General features: G+C 42.9%; 1 protein-coding gene across 7 annotated transcripts in view; it reads left to right on the top strand.

The window, feature by feature from the left end:
- LOC127588303 (glutamate receptor 3) overlaps window positions 1–20,632 on the top strand; it is a 46,635-nt gene extending 26,003 nt beyond the window's left edge. The window contains exons 6-16 of one of the 7 annotated variants that reach the window (XR_007959041.1): window positions 442–603; window positions 713–880; window positions 1,305–1,409; window positions 4,318–4,425; window positions 6,035–6,241; window positions 8,099–8,472; window positions 9,395–9,593; window positions 12,443–12,690; window positions 14,416–14,530; window positions 17,590–17,704; window positions 19,105–19,254. Coding sequence is in view for 5 of the 7 variants with exons in the window: in XM_052046973.1 (XP_051902933.1) it covers window positions 442–603; window positions 713–880; window positions 1,305–1,409; window positions 4,318–4,425; window positions 6,035–6,241; window positions 8,099–8,472; window positions 9,395–9,593; window positions 12,443–12,690; window positions 17,590–17,704; window positions 19,105–19,350 (1,932 nt within the window). In the remaining 2 variants the exon portion in view is untranslated. Of the gene's footprint in view, window positions 1–441; window positions 604–712; window positions 881–1,304; window positions 1,410–4,317; window positions 4,426–6,034; window positions 6,242–8,098; window positions 8,473–9,394; window positions 9,594–12,442; window positions 12,691–14,415; window positions 18,163–19,104; window positions 19,354–19,438 lie in introns of those variants that run through there. The other 6 variants (XM_052046973.1, XM_052046974.1, XR_007959040.1 and 3 more) reach the window with 6 other exon arrangements.
- The last annotated feature ends 43 nt before the right edge of the window (window positions 20,633–20,675 follow it).

Below are 20,675 nucleotides of genomic sequence, written 5' to 3'. Positions count from 1 at the left end.
CACTGTCTTAGATTATTTGGGTGTACCGAAAATTTGTGCTAAATTCTAAACTAAATGGCATTCATAAATTGAAGTGGGGCGGCACGGTGGGCGACTGGTTAGCGGGTCATGGGTTTGATTTCGGCCTCGTCTTTCCTGTGTGGAGTTTGGATATTCTCCCCGTGCCTGTGTGGGTTTTCTCCGGGTACTCGGGGTTCCTCCCGTATTCAAGGACAAGCATGTAGGTTGATTGAATGCTCTAAATTGTCCCTGGGTGTGATTGTGAGTGCGAATGGTTGTTGTTTTTCTCCGTGTGCCCAGTTTACGGGGGACCCTGCCTATTGCCCAAAGTCAGCTGTAATTGGCTCCGGCATGCCCATGACCCTCATTGAAGATAAAGCTGTTCAGATAATTTTCTGCATATTTTTCTGCTAATAGCCAGTTGTACTCTTTTATCTTCAGGGTTTTTCCAACATGAGCTTGGACAGGGTGTTTTCTGGTGGAGCCAACATCACAGGTTTCCAGATCATCAACCCAGAGAGCGCCATTGTGCAGCAGTTCCTCCAACGCTGGGAGCGTCTTGATGAAAGAGAATTCCCAGAAGCTAAAAACACTCCACTAAAGGTCATCGAGACTGAACTGGAAATGCTGTCAAACTGAGTCTTTGTTTTTTTTGTTTTTTAAAAAAAAATCCCTTTAAAATAACTTTCCGTTGATTTCTTGCGCCTCACAGTACACATCGGCACTGACCCATGATGCCATCCTCATCATCTCTGAGGCCTTCCGCTACCTTCGACGCCAGCGCGTGGACGTGTCCCGCAGGGGAAGCGCAGGCGACTGTCTCGCTAATCCTGCTGTGCCCTGGAGTCAAGGCATTGATATCGAGAGAGCTCTGAAAATGGTGAGCGCATTCACAAGTGGTTTTCTGGATAACTCCAGTTTTGTCTCATTGGTTTGGCTGCATTAGCTGATCTCAAAGCTTCATTGTCAGAGCTCGAAACAATAAAACTAGGACAATTCAAACAGTTCCACACTGTCACATTTCCATACACTGCCATAATAGTGCTTGTTGAAGCATCAAAGTGCAATTGAGCGGAATAAGCTAGCATAGAGAACAACTTGTGTTCTTGAGTGCTAGCTTGGTACAATTTTAAACATGTTAAAGTTTATTGCAATTCGATTTGATCTGAAAAAACTTGTAGGCAGGATACCTCTCCTTCACTTCAAAAACAGGGCTCCTAAAAACAAGTGCAAAGTGTTGCTGCCGCGACGTATTGCGTATATGCGAGTCGGGTATTCAACCTTTCTCCTGTTGCACCTGCCAGGTACAAGTTCAAGGCATGACAGGAAATATCCAATTTGACACATTCGGGCGAAGAGCCAACTACACGATCGATGTGTACGAAATGAAGTCAGGAGGCCCTAGGAAGGTACTGTATGTCTGTTGTTAGCCTAGGACATCAGAGAAATCAACAAATTATAAATTTCATTCTGGAAAAAAAATGTCAATGAAACCTGTAACGGAGCAATTGTGACAAATGTGTTGGAAGTTGGGCCAGTCTCGCTGAGTGATTTTACCTTTGGCCCCAACAAAGTGAAAATTGTTTCCACTTGCAACACCTAATATGCAACAACAAATAGCATGCTAACAACCCATAATGCTAATTCTGAACGCGTCGTGTCTCATTGAACAGGTGCTGAGGTACGAACAATGAGAGCATGCTCGCCGTTGGTATGCTAACATACAGATGGCAAACTGAGTCGAGAAAACGTCGAGACAAATGGCTAAAGATTTTACATTGTGCCCTATAGTAAAGTATTTCAATTGAGAATTTATCAAATTTGAACGTGTTAGCAGTTGGTACGATAACATGAAGCGCACTAGCAGACCGAGTACAAAAGGTGCTAAACTGGACGAATACTGTGAATACTTTTACAGCATGCCCTGGAGTCAAACAATATTCTAAATAAAAATTGATAAATGTGAAAAAGTGAATATGCTGCTCACATAAAACGAAGTAGCTAGCTTAACCTTGCTAACTTGATAAGCTCACCGTCAGCAGTGGCCAACAATGCGTGTTGACATACGTTTTAAAAAGTGAGCTCAGTAAGCAGGTCATCTGGACTTTTGATAAGATGGTTGACCTCTCTCTCCCTCTCTCGATGGACTTTGTATCCTGTCACCACGTCCATCTGTTCTCACCAAATGACCCATTAAAATTCAACGACACGAAATAGCCTAGTTCCCGACGCTCCAGGAGCACATTATTCTCCCGTCCTTTGTCCTTTCGAATCCTTGACGAGACCGTTAAATCTGCTGTGCGCACGCGTGGCCCACATTTACTTTGGATTCGAACGAAGCAATAACTGTCGCTCGTTTATTGTCGGCGAGACGGTAACAAACAGTAAAGTCGTCAACCGTGCGACACAACGGCGGCTGGGCACTGAGTGTGTCGTTGTGGTCGAAAAGGACAAGGGCATGTTGTGTGTCACTTAAAGGACTCGCACTCTGTTTGTAAGCAATTTCCGGCTTCTAGATTTAGAATAACGATTGCCTAGTGACTGACCGTAACCCTAACGAAGATAAATAGGGTTAAAAACAACAACACGACATGTACATTTGTATAAAAACTAGACGTGTCAATCATAATGTAACATACAATGAGGTTTTATTGTGATGGATTACTGATGCAGCAGTTATGCAATAATCGGTATCATGGAAGAAAGCCATCTGCAATAAATCACAATGTCCATGGAAACAGAAGGACCATCTGCAAAAGCACACAAACACCAAATGAAATGATCGCTCAAATCATATTCATCAGTTAATATTTCCATGAATTAATAGTCTAGATTATTTATTCATTTATGTATTTTACAGACGAAAACTACATTTCGTTAGCACTGAACAAAAGGGACAGTTATTTGGATTTCTGCTTTTTTCAGTCATCACTGTATCTTGTATGTGTACGTTTGAATGTTTTTAAACGTTTAAGCGGACTTCCGATCTCGCATATCCAACCAACCAGGTAAGATGCGACTCTCACTCTGCATAGCATGAGTGGAAGAAAGCAGAACGCCTCATTGGGGTTACGTCACACCCAACTGAAGTGTGAAGTGTGTGCGTTATATTATTAGAGCAGCAAAACATGAAGTTTGTCTTCCTCAGCCCTTGCTGCTTTCTGGTTATGTAAGAGACGATTTGCAGAGCCGCGAATAGCTTCCTCCTACTCAGCTGACGCGAGGCCCAGGTGAAGTGAGCGCCACCACAAACCGGCTCGCTTCATAATGAAATGATCAGCATATTGTGCCAGCCGCAACGATAGTATCAGCATCTTGGAAAAATATGATGCACAAAGATCCCACGATGCAACTGAAGAAGTGAAAACTTCTCGGAAAATCGTGCACTGTGAGCACAGAAATACAACACAGTGCAATAGAAAATACTCTTTGCTCTTACGTTACCATTTAAAATATGATTGTATCCAGGTACCTTTTTTCTTTTTAAGAAAAAAGAAAATATTACAATGTAATATGCCAATGTAATTCAATTACTAAGAGAGAATCATTTTGCGATTGTGTACTCTTACCTATTCATCACTCAAAAATTCTTAAAAATCATTGAAAACAAAAATGTGCATCGCTCTCATAATTACTGTAAATCTATCGTCCACTGAAAACCTAATGTGTCCAATTAATGTTTTTGTTTTATTTTTAATCACCATCGCCGGGACAGTCCATTTACATGACGAAACACTGAGTAGATCAATTCAAGATTCGAGATGTTAATCAAAGAATATAAAAAAATTCTTTAAAGAGCAGTTAAAAAAAAAAATCTAAGATGGAAAAATGAAAAAAACAAAGAGGGGGTCAGGGACTGCACATGAATTCAATTTAAAAGCAATTAGAATTTAAGGGAAAAAAAAGGAAAGTGTATTTGAATCTGGCAGGATTACAAAAAAAGGAATTTTGAAATAAAAAACCATATCAGAGGTGATAACCTTACAGTTTAATGTCAAATGTGAATTGGACTTTGGAAAGTATGATATTATTACACAATATCCATCAGTAACAGGCAGCTGAGTATTTGTTCGGACAAATTTCCCCTCCCGTTCGATAACATCCAGTCCCCTTTGGCACAAATACAGTAAGCGCAGCTACAACCATTAGACACACCGGCAGGCATTCGGCTGGTGCTGACAAATATTTCCATCCGAGTGGGGACCACTGTTCTAAGCAATAAGACGAGATTGATATTTTGTCCTCCCACCTGCGAGGAGTTGTATGGTGTCTTTCTTCTTGTTGTAATAACTGTCACCGTCTGTGTTGTTTTTGCAGATCGGCTACTGGAATGAATATGAAAAATTTGTATATGTAATGGATCAGCAGGTCACCAACGAGTCGTCTTCTGTGGAAAACCGAACAATTGTGGTCACTACTATTATGGTACACTCCCAAGCAGATTTTAAGTGTTTGACCTCAAGATTTCTGCCACTCAAGGTCAAGGTGTCCATTGTTGCAATCTGTCCTGGGAGGGTAGAACGATTTTCTTTTGAGTTGCTTTCCATCCACTCACTACATGTTGAAACAGTCGACTCACAAAGAGTGTTTCAACTGTACCCGTGTGGGTGCCAAAGCATTTTGGTTTTGTTATACTCCAGTGGGCTGTTGTAGTAGTGACATCACAATAACGGCATTGGTAACGATAAGACTAGAGATAAACGCCCATTCGCATTCAGTGCCAACGTAAGTAATGGTGTTTCCGTCTCATAGAGTAAAGTGGTCAGTGACAGAGCGTCGACGCAGCCGATTTGAGAGGACATAAACAACCAAAGGCGAGCCCACCCTTGGTTGCTTATCACCTTTTTTTGCCCCTCAAAATGTTTTTCAAGTTCAGTACTTCAAGAGTAAAAGTAGTTCTTCGTGCTCGTCAGTAAAGACCAAGTCGCAGCAGGTGTGGAATCATCAGGCCTCTTTAAATGTAAAATAAGGTGCGCCTTATCTTACATTTAAAATCATGGCCTCGTCTTACTTCTGACTTTGTCTATTATGTTTGCATCCTAGGCAAATTCAGAACATGTTCTCGAAAAGTCGCAATGTGAAACGTCAACACATTATTTTTCTCACTCCCTGTCTGTTTTTTTAAACAGTTTTTACTCTTTTCATCATCCCTTTCTCATCTTTCTGACATCCCACTAATCAATGCCATGAAAGTATCACCAGAGTTATGAATAACACCTGTTCAAATCAACAACAAATGACCACCTGATCTTATGACATTTGACTGGCGTGTATTAGCACATATAAAAAATAAATACACATATATAAATATTATATATATACAGTATATGTTCTTTTTAAAATTACTGACGAAAGCATGCTTAAAATGATGATGACATACTGACAATAATATTTTGGTTTGGCTTGAAATAATGACGGATTGACAATGACGGACGGGTGCCCAGGCGGCTGACCAATGACGAACCGGCAAAATTGACTGACAAGCCCACCCACGCTCTTCTGATGCCTATTGTGATTTAGGGCATTTGAGCGCCTGCAATGTCTCTTCTGTCACTGACGTTTACTTTATGAACTGGAAAAGTGCCCTGTTCAGCTTGCCCTATAACCCCCCCCCCCCCCCCCCCCGCCCCACCCCAAACCTACCCCACACCTCCACATGTGACATGCTGACCAAATCCCGCCCCTTCACTAGGTTGTAGCTCTAGTACGAGGTTCGTATGAGGGACCCCTTGATGTCCTGCTTTATGCGCTACTCTTTCTGCTGGCCCATTTGGCCTCTTTACTGCAGCAGCGGCCCGCTTTATTTTGATGTGTGTTGACCACCCCCTTCACCCCCACACACATTGCGTGGCTGGAAAGCGATGCTGTGTGATTTTTGTCCACCGTGTGTGTGTGTGTATGTGTGTGTGCTGGCTTGCTGTCGCCCCTGCAGCATGCGTGCATGCCTCTGTATGACCGCTGAGGTCCAACCGTGTGTGATTTTTATTTTATTTTTATTTTTTTACCGTCAACTCAAACTGTGTCTGATTAACAGGAAGCGCCATATGTGATGTACAAGAAAAACTATATGCAGCTGGATGGGAATGACCGATACGAAGGCTACTGTGTCGATTTAGCGTCCGAAATTGCAAAGCACGTGGGGATAAGATATAAGCTCTCGGTGGTTCCGGATGGGAAGTACGGAGCCAGAGATCCAGAGACCAAGACGTGGAACGGGATGGTGGGTGAACTGGTTTATGGGGTAAGTATCAGTTCAATGTACTCGATTATTTTAGCGCGGTGATTCCCAACGACTGTGTCGGGGGCACTTGAGGGTGCCATCAGAGATCATTAGGAAATGATCTAGTTTAATTGAATTCAGTCATAAATTATTATTTTCTTATTACGAAAAATGTATTTTTTCATCTGTCGATACCAGTGACAGGCGGAAAAAAATGCTCTTCCGCTAGATGGCAGAAGATACAATTAATCTCTGTGTACATGTGTTAGCATTCATAAAACGGAAAATTTGCATTGCGTTCTTATTTCAATGTACGTGTATATTTTTTTGTGGGGTTTTGTTTGATGGCATTCGGTGAGATTTTTTTCTAATCTCAAACAATTGCCTCGGCTCATCAGAGGTTGGGAAACGTTTTATCCTCAACTTCTGCAGTGGGACCTCTAAATCTGACCAAATTGGTCTTGAATGCTCACCAAAGTGCAAATAATGGAAATAATCTGTTCCAGGGGAGAAACAGGAAATTTAACAATTTAGCATTCATATACTGTGTATTTCAAGGTCATTCAGTCTCAGATGTTCCACTTGAATGTGTGCATGTGAAACAAAGCACTCTTCTGATCATTGCAAAATTACCAAAATGTTGTTGCTGAATTTTCTTTGAAAAGATTGTGGCCTGCTGAATATGAAGTAAAATCCAGCAGCATATGAGAATTAAACAAAAAAGCTTTGCCAGCCATGTGAAGGATGCGAAAGTAAGGCGTCGATGATTCTTTAGCAGAGCACGCTGCACTTCTGAAAGTAACACACTTTATAATACGAAGGGCAGCTCTTGGCTGCCACGGCTTGGACTTGAAAACGAGATGTGAATGCTTTTGTGAAGCTTTCACCGCTAAGTGTGATTGCCGGGGGTTCGAGTAGAGGTGAAGCTAAAGGCTGATTCATATTTCAAGGACTGCCCACATAAGCTCCTCCACCCCTGTCTTCCAACCCTCTTACTTGATTCATAATGCGGAGTTGGATCGAGAAAAAGACGCCAACCAACACAAAATGCTGGTGACTCATCCCACCCAGAGAGATCTTTTCTCTAGTTTTTTTGTAGAATGTTCTAAGCTCCCGCATTTCTCCCAACTGCTTTATGCATGAATTGCCATTAAAGTTGCCGATGCGCGCTTGCTCATTAGCGGGGCTGGCGTGCAACCTATTTGCAGCCCTGGAGTTTCATGGCTCAGGCGGTTGCACTTTGTTTATCTGAAGATTTACACTTTCATCCTTATTATCGTATCGGTCTGAAATAGTTTACCAATCCCTGCGATTAAAAATGGATGAATAGGGGAGTGTATATAACACACATTTCATCAGCTAACACAACACTTCCCGTCTGTGCTATTCACACCACTCCGAGTGCAGACCGACACTAACTTTAACATCTCCCAGCATGCTTTGCTGCAGTTACAAGTAACACTTGTGACGATGTCATGCCGCTTGAATATGTTATTTTGTACAGACAGGGTGTAATACAGTTTCAGTGGTGTTTGCAGTCGCGTATTGAATTACTGCTACTTTTGTTATTAAGTTATAGCGACTTGGGTGTACAACGGCCTTCCGGTATCAATGAATGCGTTGGTCGTACATTTGTACGAGAGGGTGGAAATACATTTACCGTAAATTCTGCGAACGCCGATTTCAAAACAGAGCCGCTAGCCGGAGGAAATTATTCTGGCCCCGAGCAATTCATACAGCGACGCTGCCCACCGGGGAGTCACGCAGGTGTCCAGATGACCTTCTCCGGGCCTGTTTATTAGTCGAGTGCAACGTAAATATCACGTCGAGTGTCTTCTCGTTTGCTCTAATCCACTGTGCCTGTTCCCGCTTCCACAGAGAGCTGACATAGCAGTGGCTCCTCTCACTATAACGTTGGTACGAGAAGAAGTGATAGACTTCTCCAAGCCTTTTATGAGCTTGGGGATCTCCATTATGATAAAGAAGCCTCAAAAGTCCAAGCCTGGGGTTTTTTCCTTCCTGGACCCGCTGGCCTATGAGATTTGGATGTGTATAGTGTTCGCCTATATCGGCGTGAGCGTGGTGCTGTTCCTGGTGAGCCGATTCAGTCCTTACGAGTGGCATCTGGATGAGAACGATGAGGCCAAAGACCCTCAGAGCCCCCCCGACCCGCCCAACGACTTTGGCATTTTTAATAGCCTGTGGTTCTCGCTGGGTGCCTTCATGCAGCAAGGATGCGATATCTCGCCAAGGTTGGTTTGTCGCCTTCCCTCTCCGCCGCCTCTCGTCATCTCTATGCATTTTAGAGTCTCTTACATACATCTCCATCCTGCCATGGTGCATATAGGTTATTTTGGGCTAGCGTCCCCAGTACTAACGTCATGCCTTACTAAACCCGGTCCCACCCTCCGTCTCTGCGCATCTGCCGGATTTCAAGCCGCACGTCAGCAGGAGCAGTGCATCCCGCATCGGCAAAATAACTTATATTCACCATGCTGAGGGCTGTAAAATGCACAGGGCTCATTTCATTGCAAAGTCCAACTAATACCACGTGAACTCTTGGAGGGCTACCGTGTTTTTGCTGCATGTCCCATTTTACGGTCATCAACTTGGTGCATATAACGCATTTCGTGTGGGGAAAGCCGATCGTCGCCTCGTAGCGATGAAGCGCCGTCAAGTGACTACATCATGTGGCCATCCAAGTCAGGTCCTCCCCATCCATGACTCCATCCATCTCTCACGCAAGGTCCCCGACCTCTTCCACAAGGATTCTAAAACCCCGTAAAATGGATTTTTCTGACAATGAACACAGGGGAATGATGTACCGGCAATCGTACCTAAAGCAAGTAGACGATCGGCAACTTCATTCGTGAAAGAAGAAATGGCGGTTCCTTCAAAAGATTGCTTTAAAAAAAAAAAAGCATTTCGCTGGACATGAATGATGCACTGTAGCGCAATATACAGCTAGTGCGAATTCACCGGATTGCCAGTTTAACTCATTCAAAACCAGCCAATTCTGGACCAAGTCTGAAAAGACGTTTAAAAACGTCTTTGGGAGTGAATGAGTCCAGAGACTATCTCTGCCTCCATTAGTCGGTGAAAGGAGTTCAAGTAAAACGGCGTCCGTGTCTCGGTGCTCTTACGTCTCCCATCCGCTACGCTTCCTCTTGCCAGGTCACTCTCAGGCCGCATAGTCGGAGGAGTGTGGTGGTTCTTCACCCTCATCATCATCTCCTCCTACACGGCCAACCTGGCTGCTTTCCTCACCGTGGAGAGGATGGTTTCTCCCATCGAGAGTGCCGAGGACTTGGCCAAGCAGACAGAAATCGCCTATGGCACGTTAGACTCAGGCTCCACAAAGGAGTTCTTTAGGGTAAGTGCTGGAGTCAAGATGTGGAGTCATCAATAACTTCCTCTATAAGATGACAGTTTCTTTCTTAGAACTGTGTCATAGCTTATGTTGCGTGAGCCGTTATGTCACAAAACAGTACCATGGAAACATCTTTCCGGTCTGGCATCCAACTCTGAGCCGAGTCTATATTTAGCCCTTGCCCGAGATGTTACCTACCTACGTAGATACAAACTGCGGTTTCATTAGACTGATCGTTGCTCGTCTCTGCAGCATTTTGAGAAGTCTTGCTATCGTTCCTGAAATTTACATTTACAATGTACTTATGGGAACATTGTCAGCCCCACTTGGATCAATAAAAGCAGCCATAGCCCCCCTGAGAGAAGGCAATAGAGGGAACAATTTCCCTCAGGGAACGCGCTTGTTTATTTAAAAGTGGAAAAGAACGAGTCCGCGTGTGGCTAAGGCGTGTACGGCGCCAGTGTCTCTGCAGCCCATTTTTCAAGGCGTCCAATTGTAACAGCGTTGGCTGAGTTAAGGGTCTGAAAGCAGTGACATGAAGCAATTGCTATGATTAGTGTGGAAGAAGGTCGGCGCTACCTCGCCGCGCCCGGCGTCTCTTAAATTTAGGGAAAAAGATGCGACGGCTCGCGTCGACGGTGTGAATTCATCCAAGCTGAACTGTTACCAATAGGAAGAGACTGCTTGTAGCCTTTATCACTTCACGGTGAAAGTTTCTCCTTCTCCCGTCTCTTCATTTTGGCGTGAGTTCGCAGTAAACATTGATTTTGTTTTTTTTTCTTTTCTTGTACATACAAAAGCATGCAAAATCCATCCACTCACTATAAAGGAACATCAGCTACTGTACGCTGTGTTCCATGTAATATTTGAGGGGGAGGAATATATCTGACAGGCTTTCTGGTGAATCATCGAATTAAATGCTTCTTTTGGAGAAGATCTCCAAAATCCTTTGCAGAATGCTTTGGAAGCATTTTGGGATTTGGCTCGTCTGATTCAGATTTACGGGGTTATTATTCTTATCATTATAAGTGTGTCACTGACAGACTTTTCCCTCACTCCGTGTTGTTATATTGAATTAAAGATGAGTCAATCTATAATGGATCCAGCTTATATATTTAGCGATGTGTTTATTAAGGCATGACTACATCTTTGAGATGCCTCAGATGGATGCCAGCCACTTGCATAGTGAGCAAACTTCCATAGAGTCGCAATAACGGGAGAAAAAAAAATGCCGCTGACAAGCATTCATCGCCATGCAACGCAGAAAAGAATAAATGTCTGACTGTAAATGTCAGAACTGTCAGCTGCTGTTATTGTCATATTACAAGTGTTTACAGTACGTGAACATTGCGATGATCAAAAATTGCGCATAAGGGCAAGAATGAGTCACATTGTAGGCTATAGCCCGAGCTCACAATTTGTTAGGTTTGCACTGCTGTGATTTATCTTCCTGCAGTGAGCACCAAGCTCACATGCTCCTTCGACGCAAAATATGCACGGAATAACAAACAGCATTTGAGAGAAACAAAAGAGCTTAATCATTTCATGATGTCCCCTCTGTTCTTCCCATTATGGCATGAATTCTAACTACGCCGGAGATTCAGAGCGTGGTCATTTGTCTGCCTGTCTGTCAGCCTCGTGGTTCTGGGCGCTCGTGCCAGAGGCAGCGTGGTGACAAACAGCTTCTTGAAGACATTTCAAAGCTAATGAAAAGTTTTCCTCTGAGGCGCTGCTTCGTCACTCAACTCAAACAGAAGGTCACATTATCCCACTTTAATGCAGCACCGCTCCCCCGCCATGTATAGCAGAAGTTCACGTACTCCAACGTCTGTAATTTACCGGTATATTAAAAATGCGTCGGAATTTCACCCGAAACGAACACCCGATATTTTTGGGAAACAGTCAACACTCTTTTAAAGGAGCACTGTGCAAATCGTGAAAAGCTGTGCGGAATTGCCACCTAATCCAAAGCACCTATTTTGTCAAAATGAAACTCCTTAACTCACCACAACATAGTTGTTGGACCACAAAATGCCACAAGAAGGTGACCAAGCATTTTTTTAAAATGAAATTCCACAACTCACTCAAACATATCTCTTTAATACCAAGATGCCACAAACTGGTGTCAAAGCCCCTAGTTTGTCTAAATGGACGCCCCCTCAATTCATTTCAACATAGTTCCTTGGCAACGTGATGGCACATATGATGCTGTTAAAGCTCTACTTTTGTTTAATTGACACCTCTCAACCCACTTCGGCATTGTCCCTTGGAACCGAGATGCCAAAAGGTGGTGCCAAAGCACTACTTTTGTTTGACTCAGCATGACTTAGATTTGCTCTTGATTTTACTGCTTGGTGCTTTCTACCGCCTTATTACTTATTACTTATTACTGATTCGTCTTACTGTTTATTGTATATGTTAAATCGCTCCATGTACAGCACTTTGTATGCAGCGATGGCTGTTTGAAAGTGCTCTATAAATACCGTTGACTTGACTTGACTTGACTACTTTTGTCTGAAATTAAGATCATCGGTCAATTGGCACCACGTCACATGTCAAAAGATGGCACCAAAGTGATATTTTGCATTGGTCTAACAACAAACACAAAAGGTGAATATGCGCTTGCAGACCTCTCCACTTTTTCCACATTATTGCAAAACTTTGAGTCATGTGACTTGGGTTGTATTCAATTACAAAAAAACCTGCTGTGGTCATGGAGAAACAGAATTAATTTTAAGTGCAATTTTAAGTTCAGTTAAAGTGAAAACTGTTGCATGTTTGAGAACGCTTAACCTAATGCTCTTTTGTGTCTTCCCCCCCCCCCCCCCCCGCACCCCTTTCCCCAAACGCAGCGCTCCAAAATTGCCGTTTATGAGAAAATGTGGTCATACATGAAATCAGCTGAGCCGTCGGTGTTTGCCAAGACAACACCCGACGGGGTCTCCCGGGTACGAAAGTCGAAGGGCAAGTTCGCCTTTCTCCTGGAGTCCACAATGAATGAGTACATAGAGCAGCGCAAGCCCTGCGACACCATGAAAGTGGGCGGAAACCTCGACTCGAAAGGCTACGGCGTGGCCACGCCCAAAGGCTCTGCATTAAGGTGGGTGGGATAATATAACAATGCGCTCCCTGTTGTTATAGTATTCCACCCACCCTGATGTCACCTTGACTCACTCCTCCATTCTCTTTCCCCAGTATCTTGAATTGTTTCGATTCCATCCACACGACGTTCGTCCACCTTCTGTTTTGTCCGTCTGGTTTGACTCTCGCCTCCCTTCTCTCACACCTTTTTCTTTTCTTGTTTTAATGTCCTCCATCTTTGCCCTGTAATTCCTCCCCACGTGTTTTTGTGGTGCCTTTGCTCCCGAATTGACGTTTTGTTTTTTTGTGCATTTGCAAGTGGAGAGTTTTTGATGATGAATGTTGAGCAGCATGCTGAATGTTATCTCTGCTAAATTCAACAATGGTTGTCCTCATCCCGCGCACTTCCCGGATACACGACTCACAAAACGTTAGGGGTGTTGGGCTTTCGGGTGAAATTTCAAAGCAAAGCTAAAATGAACAATAACCTTTACAGAGGAAGTCTAAAGTTTGAATGCATGTGTCTGACTCTTGAAGAGTTTAATACTTTCGCACTTGCTGTTCACGAACTAACAAGGGGCTGAATGGCAACATTCACAGCAAGTGTTCGAGCCACCAGTTCCTTGATACATTTACTGCAATGACAAAAAAAAATTGTCAACAGAGGTCTTTCTTTCTGACGCAGATGATTCACCAATGTGTCAAACTACTGCTGAGGAGGATTTCCCCGTTGCTTTTTTTTTTTTTTTGCCTTAAAATAAGGCCTGTGTCCAATTCCACAACTTATCAGTACTCGCCCATCCCTAGTAACTCATTCAGTACCAGCCAATTCTGGACCAAGTCTGAAAAGACGTTTAAAAACGTCTTTGGTAGTGAATGATTTAAATAACATTAGCTTGTACTAAATTGAAGATGGAATGGCACCCAAGTTTTAAAAAAAACTGTTACAAGACCCCCTTCTCTAACCGAAACATTCGTAAACCGAACTAATGTTTCCCATTCAAGTGAATGGAAATGCAGCTCTTTCGTTCCAGCCACAGAACGGCATGGCATTGTGGAATATTGCGGTCATTTTTGGCACTGACCCTTCTGCAGAGATATAAAGATACACAAAGCCAATATTATGTAACCTGAGGTAATTATACGTTTATTAAAAAATGCTTGTAAACCAGGTCTTTCATAAATTGAGCTTCCACCGTATGCTGTTTCTGTACTTCATTAAAAAAAATTCTACTTCCTTGTGGCTCAATTGAACAACAGAGGTGTCAAACTAAATTTTCTCAGAGGGAAGCGGCCACTGAGCTGACCATATCATCAATAAGTTGCAACAGAGAGACCGGAAGGATCACAGAAAGGAATAGAAGTGGAGTGCCTTGGACATTTTCGTGGATGGAATACTGAAACACTGAAAAGTAGGACACATGCATTGAAAAGGTTGAAATGAAGTTCACCTGTAAAGGTTTTGAGGTTCATCCAGAAATTTCTCCCAAAAGCCGAACGTAGCCTCACTTTCTGTGAGTCGTGTGAGTTCAAACAGTGTGACTCTCCATGCCACCTCTCTAAGTATGGATGTCAAAGTGCCTCTTACCTTTCCACGCTATTGCAAATTCTCTACCAATTTGTCCCTTCCGTGCTCCCCTAATGAACCACTGATCTTTAACACGCCTATTATTACTATATTTCCACTATTAGATTTCTCACGGACCTGTTCCTTTTCTTACAAGTTATGTTTTATCGTTTCAAGAAATGCTGTTAACCTGGCAGTGTTAAAACTGAATGAGCAAGGCCTCTTGGACAAATTGAAAAACAAATGGTGGTACGACAAAGGAGAGTGCGGCAGCGGGGGAGGTGACTCTAAGGTCAGCCTCAATGTCACCAAAGTCGGGTGTCCTAAAAGAGAGTAATCGGCAAGGCTGACGTCACTTTCAAAATCAACGGCGGCTTCATTCTGGATGATTCTTCATCTCAGTTCTCTTTATTTACTGCCGCTGAGATCAAGTGGGAACCCTTTCCTTGGCTCATGAAGAAAGGATGAATGAGTGACGCGTGACTATTTTTGGGTCTTTTGGCGTGTGGCTAGGAAAGACGGCCAGCGTTTATGAAGCCTGCTTTTTCTAACCGCATGCCAACGTTGTTAAGGTTAATATTCAAAACCTCCAAACATGCGCTCTCTGCCGGGCGCTATAGTTCAGGCTCAGGGAACAGCGTTGTCTTGAGGGGATGAAGCATTACAGGCAAACGTGAGAATTCTAAACAGACGAGTAACGCTCAGCACATTTAGTCGATCTTCACACAAGTTTCCATGGTCACCCCCATGTGGTGGGTGCAATGACACCTGCACAATGACACCGGGGGCCCCATTTGTGCCATTTACACCATCACATCTGTGTCCAGTTTTTTTTTTTTGGTACAAAAATTATATCTGGCAATTTCTTGCTTTTGGTCAGACTTTACTACACCAGTGCAGTGAATTCCTGTTTCTCGTGTAGGATATGTTCCATTACCTAATCACCACAAGTGGGACCAACAATATAGAGAGACTATTTAAGAACAAGTTTAAAAATAATGAATCCACAACTAATCGATTACCAAATTAACTTGCTTCCAGCTGTTTTTGTCACTCCCAGTTGAGGTTTACTGTAGAACTGACCCATAACAAAGGGAATTAAACATTGTATATCTAAACATGAACATTTTAACCAAACTATACACAGAATTACAATTCTACTAGCTTAAAGCTAACGTGCAATGCCAATCACCATAGATGAGCTCATAGAAATTAGCATTGATGTTACGGTACTTTAAATATACAGCAATACTCACAGGTGTATACATGTTTTATTGTCAATTACTGAAGTTTAGTTGGGAACCTTCTCAACTTCCTCTTCTGGCTCTTAATTTCCCGACTGTTTCCTAGTGCTGCCGGGCATGTTGTGGCATAATGCGGCATACTACACTAAAGACACAAAACTTCGACTGACAAGTGAGCATGTCTCCTTATAGTAGCATTGCTCAAACAACAAAATACCACGACAGTCTTGGACTTTTTCTGCAGTACTTCTGGATATGTTCACTACCACAATGTGCAAGTTTCCACATTGTTCTGTGCATATGCTTTTGTCGATGTCACCAATGAGGCTCCGGACAGTGAGCAGCGGTCACACAATAGTCACACCGCGCACCCATCTTTGCTACCCTTTGCCTTCCTTTCAGATTGCAGCACAACGTCACAGAATGAAATTGCCAAAGAGGAAACGACCCCAAGTCATCTTCTCACCTCTCCCGGCTAAGCATGATACGGATACTCACGGGGGGTGGTGAGGGCGGGTCCTCTAACCGAGCAGTCTCCTCTCGACTCCGACATTGTGCCTCCATTCAGTTCCTTTAAATCACCGCGGTTTGCCTGGGGGAAATGTATTGTACACAACAACCACTGAGGATAGAGAACATTCATGGAAATCTCTAATTAGTCACAGTGTGGATTTACAGAAACTAAATTCAAATGTGACGCACAGAAATATTTACGTCACCGTGTGATATTATGTATGTCCAATGCTGCACTGGGTCAACATTTACGGGTGTCTGTTGCCTTGCAGTCAAACGAAAGGGCAAAGTTTTGTAAAAAACTCGCGAGTGTGTTTGCATGAATTTGCCAGTCTAAAGATTTACTCCACATTGGCAACTCTACTGTGACAAATAATATCGGGTAACCTTGCAGGGTGGGTTGGAATGACTTTATTGGTCCTTCATTGTTTTATAAAATTTGAATATGATCCAGAAGAGGTGGACGGAATTTGTGTTGATATCACAATAATGAAATACAAGCAGTCAGCTCTGTGAACCACAACAGTATGAATGGCCCTTACAGTCGAGTTAGACATAAAATGACAAACGTAGACACCACTTTTACGAAAATGGCAATAGAACATACCATCAACTCGCTTCCACTTCTCCCGCACCTAAACACACAGTTGATTGCAATGCTAAGCAGGTGTGCCCTGTGGAGGTTCCGCCCATCCACCTGTGACTTAAAAAAAATACAACCATCCAATTCGACACAAACATTCATCCATTTTCTAATGCGTTTATCCTCACGAGGGTCACCGGTGTGCCGTAGCCTACCCGAGTTGTCTTCGGGTAGCAGGCTGGGTACACCCTGAACTAGTTGCCAACCAATCCACACACAGATGAACGACCATTTGCACTCCATGGGACAATTTAGAATGTTCTATTAACCTGCCATACATCCATACATGTTTTTTGAATGTGGGAGGAAACCAGAGTATCTAAAGAAAACCCACGTAGGCACGAGGGGCGGGGGGCATGCAAACTCCACACAGGAAGGAGTCACAAAAAGGCATAAATGGTGTCAACCTTCAGCATGTCGTGTAACGAGTAGTGAATCATTGACCAAATGGAGAAAATTCTCGAGGTCAAATAAGTTCACCCTTTAAGGTTCAAGTGCATTTTAGAATCTTCTGAGTATTTCACTCAAACGCCCACTAACTCTCCTTAATTTTGAGTGTGTCACTGTCACACCCCTTTTGCATTTTGTTAGTCAACAAAGGGTTCCTGTTTGATCCAGCTTGTTGGCAGCCATAAGGAGCCTTCAGCTTTGGAAAACCGCAACTCACCTTGAGGAAGCCGTCCGCACTCGACTAACTTATGCGTTGCGGTCAGTGTGTGCCGATTACTCCAAGCGACACGGGTAGGGTCTGGCACGCTCGGGTATCTAGGTTCAGGTCATACCTAACTTGTGTACTGCCATGTATTTCCCGATTTAGCGTTGCTCGCTACGTGTCACGTCTTGGCCAGCACCCTGCTCGTGGTCGCTTTGCACAGTTATCGAGTCGTTGACAAAGTTGAATAACATAAAATAACATCATCAAATGTTATTTATGTTATTTCCCACGTGAAGCACTCCAGTAAACCTCGCAGTATTGAAACTCAGTGAACAAGGCATCTTAGACAAGCTGAAAAACAAATGGTGGTACGATAAAGGTGAATGTGGAACCAAGGACTCGGGAAGTAAGGTCAGTCGCTGCAGGTCTTCTTATACTGATTGCCCAAAGCAGTGCATTGTGGCCTGGTTGTTCATTTCTGCATCGCTGACATCGTCGCTGCAACTTCACAATGAAACATGATCATGAGTCATGCATGTCCAAGGTTACGATTATTTACCGTAATTGAGTTACAGCATGAACACGCGCTGCTTTTTGAACTCATGCCATCAAGCTAGGCTGGAATGAAACCATCCTGCTGCTATTTAATCATCCAGGCTGCTATTGAAATGGAATTTATTGGTGTTTGCATTTGCAAGCTCGATTTACCTTGCTTGTTTTCTCACTTCCGGACAAAGTCCCAGCAGACTTTTCGATGTCACTTTGACCTCAAAGGGGTGTCTTAAAAGTCAATGTTTTTTGCTGGATTGTCTCAGTGAGAAACAAAAGTAGTAATCAACTGCCACAAGACAATAATCTCACACTTTTTACTCCCCATTTATTATTGAAATAGTCATGGTGCAGCTACTAGTTATAGTAATACAGTGTAACGATATAGTAATAAGCCAGCGAGCGCATATTCTCTATTAACTAAATTTTTTCAGCTAATAGTTGTAATAACATATCAATATTTTCTCCCATTCATTAGTGAAATTGTCATGTTGCAGGTAACAGTTATAATGTAATTTGTAAGCATTGTAGCCAATATTTGCAATAATAATGTAATAACATTGTATTGGCATTTTCTCCCATCCCTTAGTGAAATGTTACAGCTAATAGTTGTGATGGCAATGCAATAATACGTCAATGTTCCCCCATTAATGAAAAAAGTCATGGCACACCTTAATTTTGTAATCACAATATCATAGGATGATAAGTCAATGAGCTCATATCTTTTCAATTTATTAATGGGTCATGTCACAGCTGATAGTTGTAAATACATTGTAATAAGGTAGTGAGCGATCAAGCCAATGAGCTCATATTTATGACATAGTCAAGTTGCTGCTCATTGTAGCAACACTTGTAAACAGGTGGTAAAAAGCAATGAGCTCTTTTTTTTACATTTATGAAATAATCATGAGTTGTAATGACATAAGCACTGCACATTTTTATGAGTTTCACGGGATACCATTGCAAATGGGGAAACTCACATAAATTGCTTTCAATATAATTGTTTGGCATTTAATAGCAGCAAAATGGAGTTAGTTTGAGGTCATTAACTGAGGGTGTAACATGTAGACCTGTACGACCATGACCGCCTTCCTTTAAAAAAAAAAAAAACATCAGCCGTTAAGACTTCTCTGCATTCACCTTACCTAGTTGTTAGTTGTTTACTGCAGTTGTCAGAGTCCGCTAGGATATTAAGAGTCAGCTTTGCAGCCTCACGGTGCCAGTTCCAAAAAAGCCTTAACGGTGGTCTTTACCTCCCCCAGGACAAGACAAGTGCACTAAGCCTGAGCAATGTGGCAGGGGTCTTCTATATTCTGGTGGGGGGGCTGGGCCTGGCTATGACCGTTGCCCTCGTAGAGTTTTGCTACAAATCTCGACAAGAGACCAAAAGACTCAAACTGGCAAAGAACGCCCAAAATTTTAAACCGGCCCCTCCGGTGAACACCCAGAATTTTGCCACGTACCGTGAAGGCTACAATGTGTACGGGATGGAGAGCGTAAAAATCTAAAGGGTATGGCCTTCATCCATGTGATTTGCATTTTTTATTTCCAAAATGTGTATCGCAAACTTAACTCCCATCTTTTTGCATTTTGCAGAGAGAACAAAGAGGTGCCCAAATTGGCATCAGGATGGGAACGACCACCGTGACACTCGCGCCGGCGTGGTGGACAGTGAGAGGCGTTTTGCGAGGCCCGTCACAAAAACACTCGGCCGTGACGCTGCAGGACTTCTCGGGGGTTCCCTTTCCTCTCATTAGTGCCTTACGGAGCATTCGGCGTCGTGGCAATTGACATTGGATTGAAATTAAACGTGTGGAATCAAGAGCGGAACACCGGAGATGTTCACTTTTATATTCGAGATGAACACAAGATATGGAAACATCCCGATTGGAATCCTTTTGAGCAGGGGTCACCGACATTTGGGCCACTGGTTTGATTTTGAAATAATATGCTCAGATGACCCTTAATTTTACAATATAGTGCGCTTTTAATAATAATTTGTAGTCATTGATGTTTGTTAATGTGAGCATTTTCAAATGACAATCCCAGGAAATGACAATGTCCTGCATAGAGTACCCCGTTGGTGACCCCTGCTTTTGACATAGACTGTGGTGAAATTTTACGTTGTACAACTGTTCAATTTGGTGAAGTCATTCTCTTGTTTCACTCTCAGATTTTTCAGTGTCATAATATTTAAGACGAGCGTTTATTAAGGTTTAAGCTTTTTTTTTTTTGTAGGGGGTAGGGGGTAATAAAAAGGACATCCTCTCCCGGTATCATTTTTAAGATCGACATGAAGTAACCTAAGTGACTGGGAAGATGACAGACTGCATTTACTCAAACTGTCGCTACTTTGGGAGTTTGACTTTGTATCACTCGGTGCCATGTTGTACTTTCAGAGGATTTGAGACCATTCATGACGTGATATTCCAAATGCTGACTGGGCTTATGCTTTATACTTTGTAAACTCGTAGACGCTGTTCCCGCCTGACTGCAGACTCTGCAGTCGTGAATTTGAACATTTTGGCTCATTTTGGGTGGAGGAGGTCATTCAGTTGTGCAAAGGCCAACCCACATTTATCGAAACAAGCCTGAGAATGCTACAAGGCATTAGTGTTTGTTTCGGCAAGTCCGCCACTCTCCGCGGAAGCAAAGCCCAATATTATTTCATCTAGGTTGAGTTTAATCATTTGTACTGCAAAGAGCTGCATGCGTTGACACAATGAGCACCGGAGGAGACGTCATCAAACATTTTAATACATTTCCTTAATAAAAGCTGGTTTGTATTCACCCTTTGTTTTGTTGTTAACTGCACCCACAGAAAATAGTTTGG

Source organism: Hippocampus zosterae, chromosome 16 (genome assembly GCF_025434085.1).
Source record: "Hippocampus zosterae strain Florida chromosome 16, ASM2543408v3, whole genome shotgun sequence".
In the NCBI taxonomy this organism is placed as follows: Eukaryota; Metazoa; Chordata; class Actinopteri; order Syngnathiformes; family Syngnathidae; genus Hippocampus; species Hippocampus zosterae.
The sequence above is the reverse complement of the archived record's forward strand: the minus strand, read 5'-3'. Positions and strand labels throughout refer to the sequence as shown.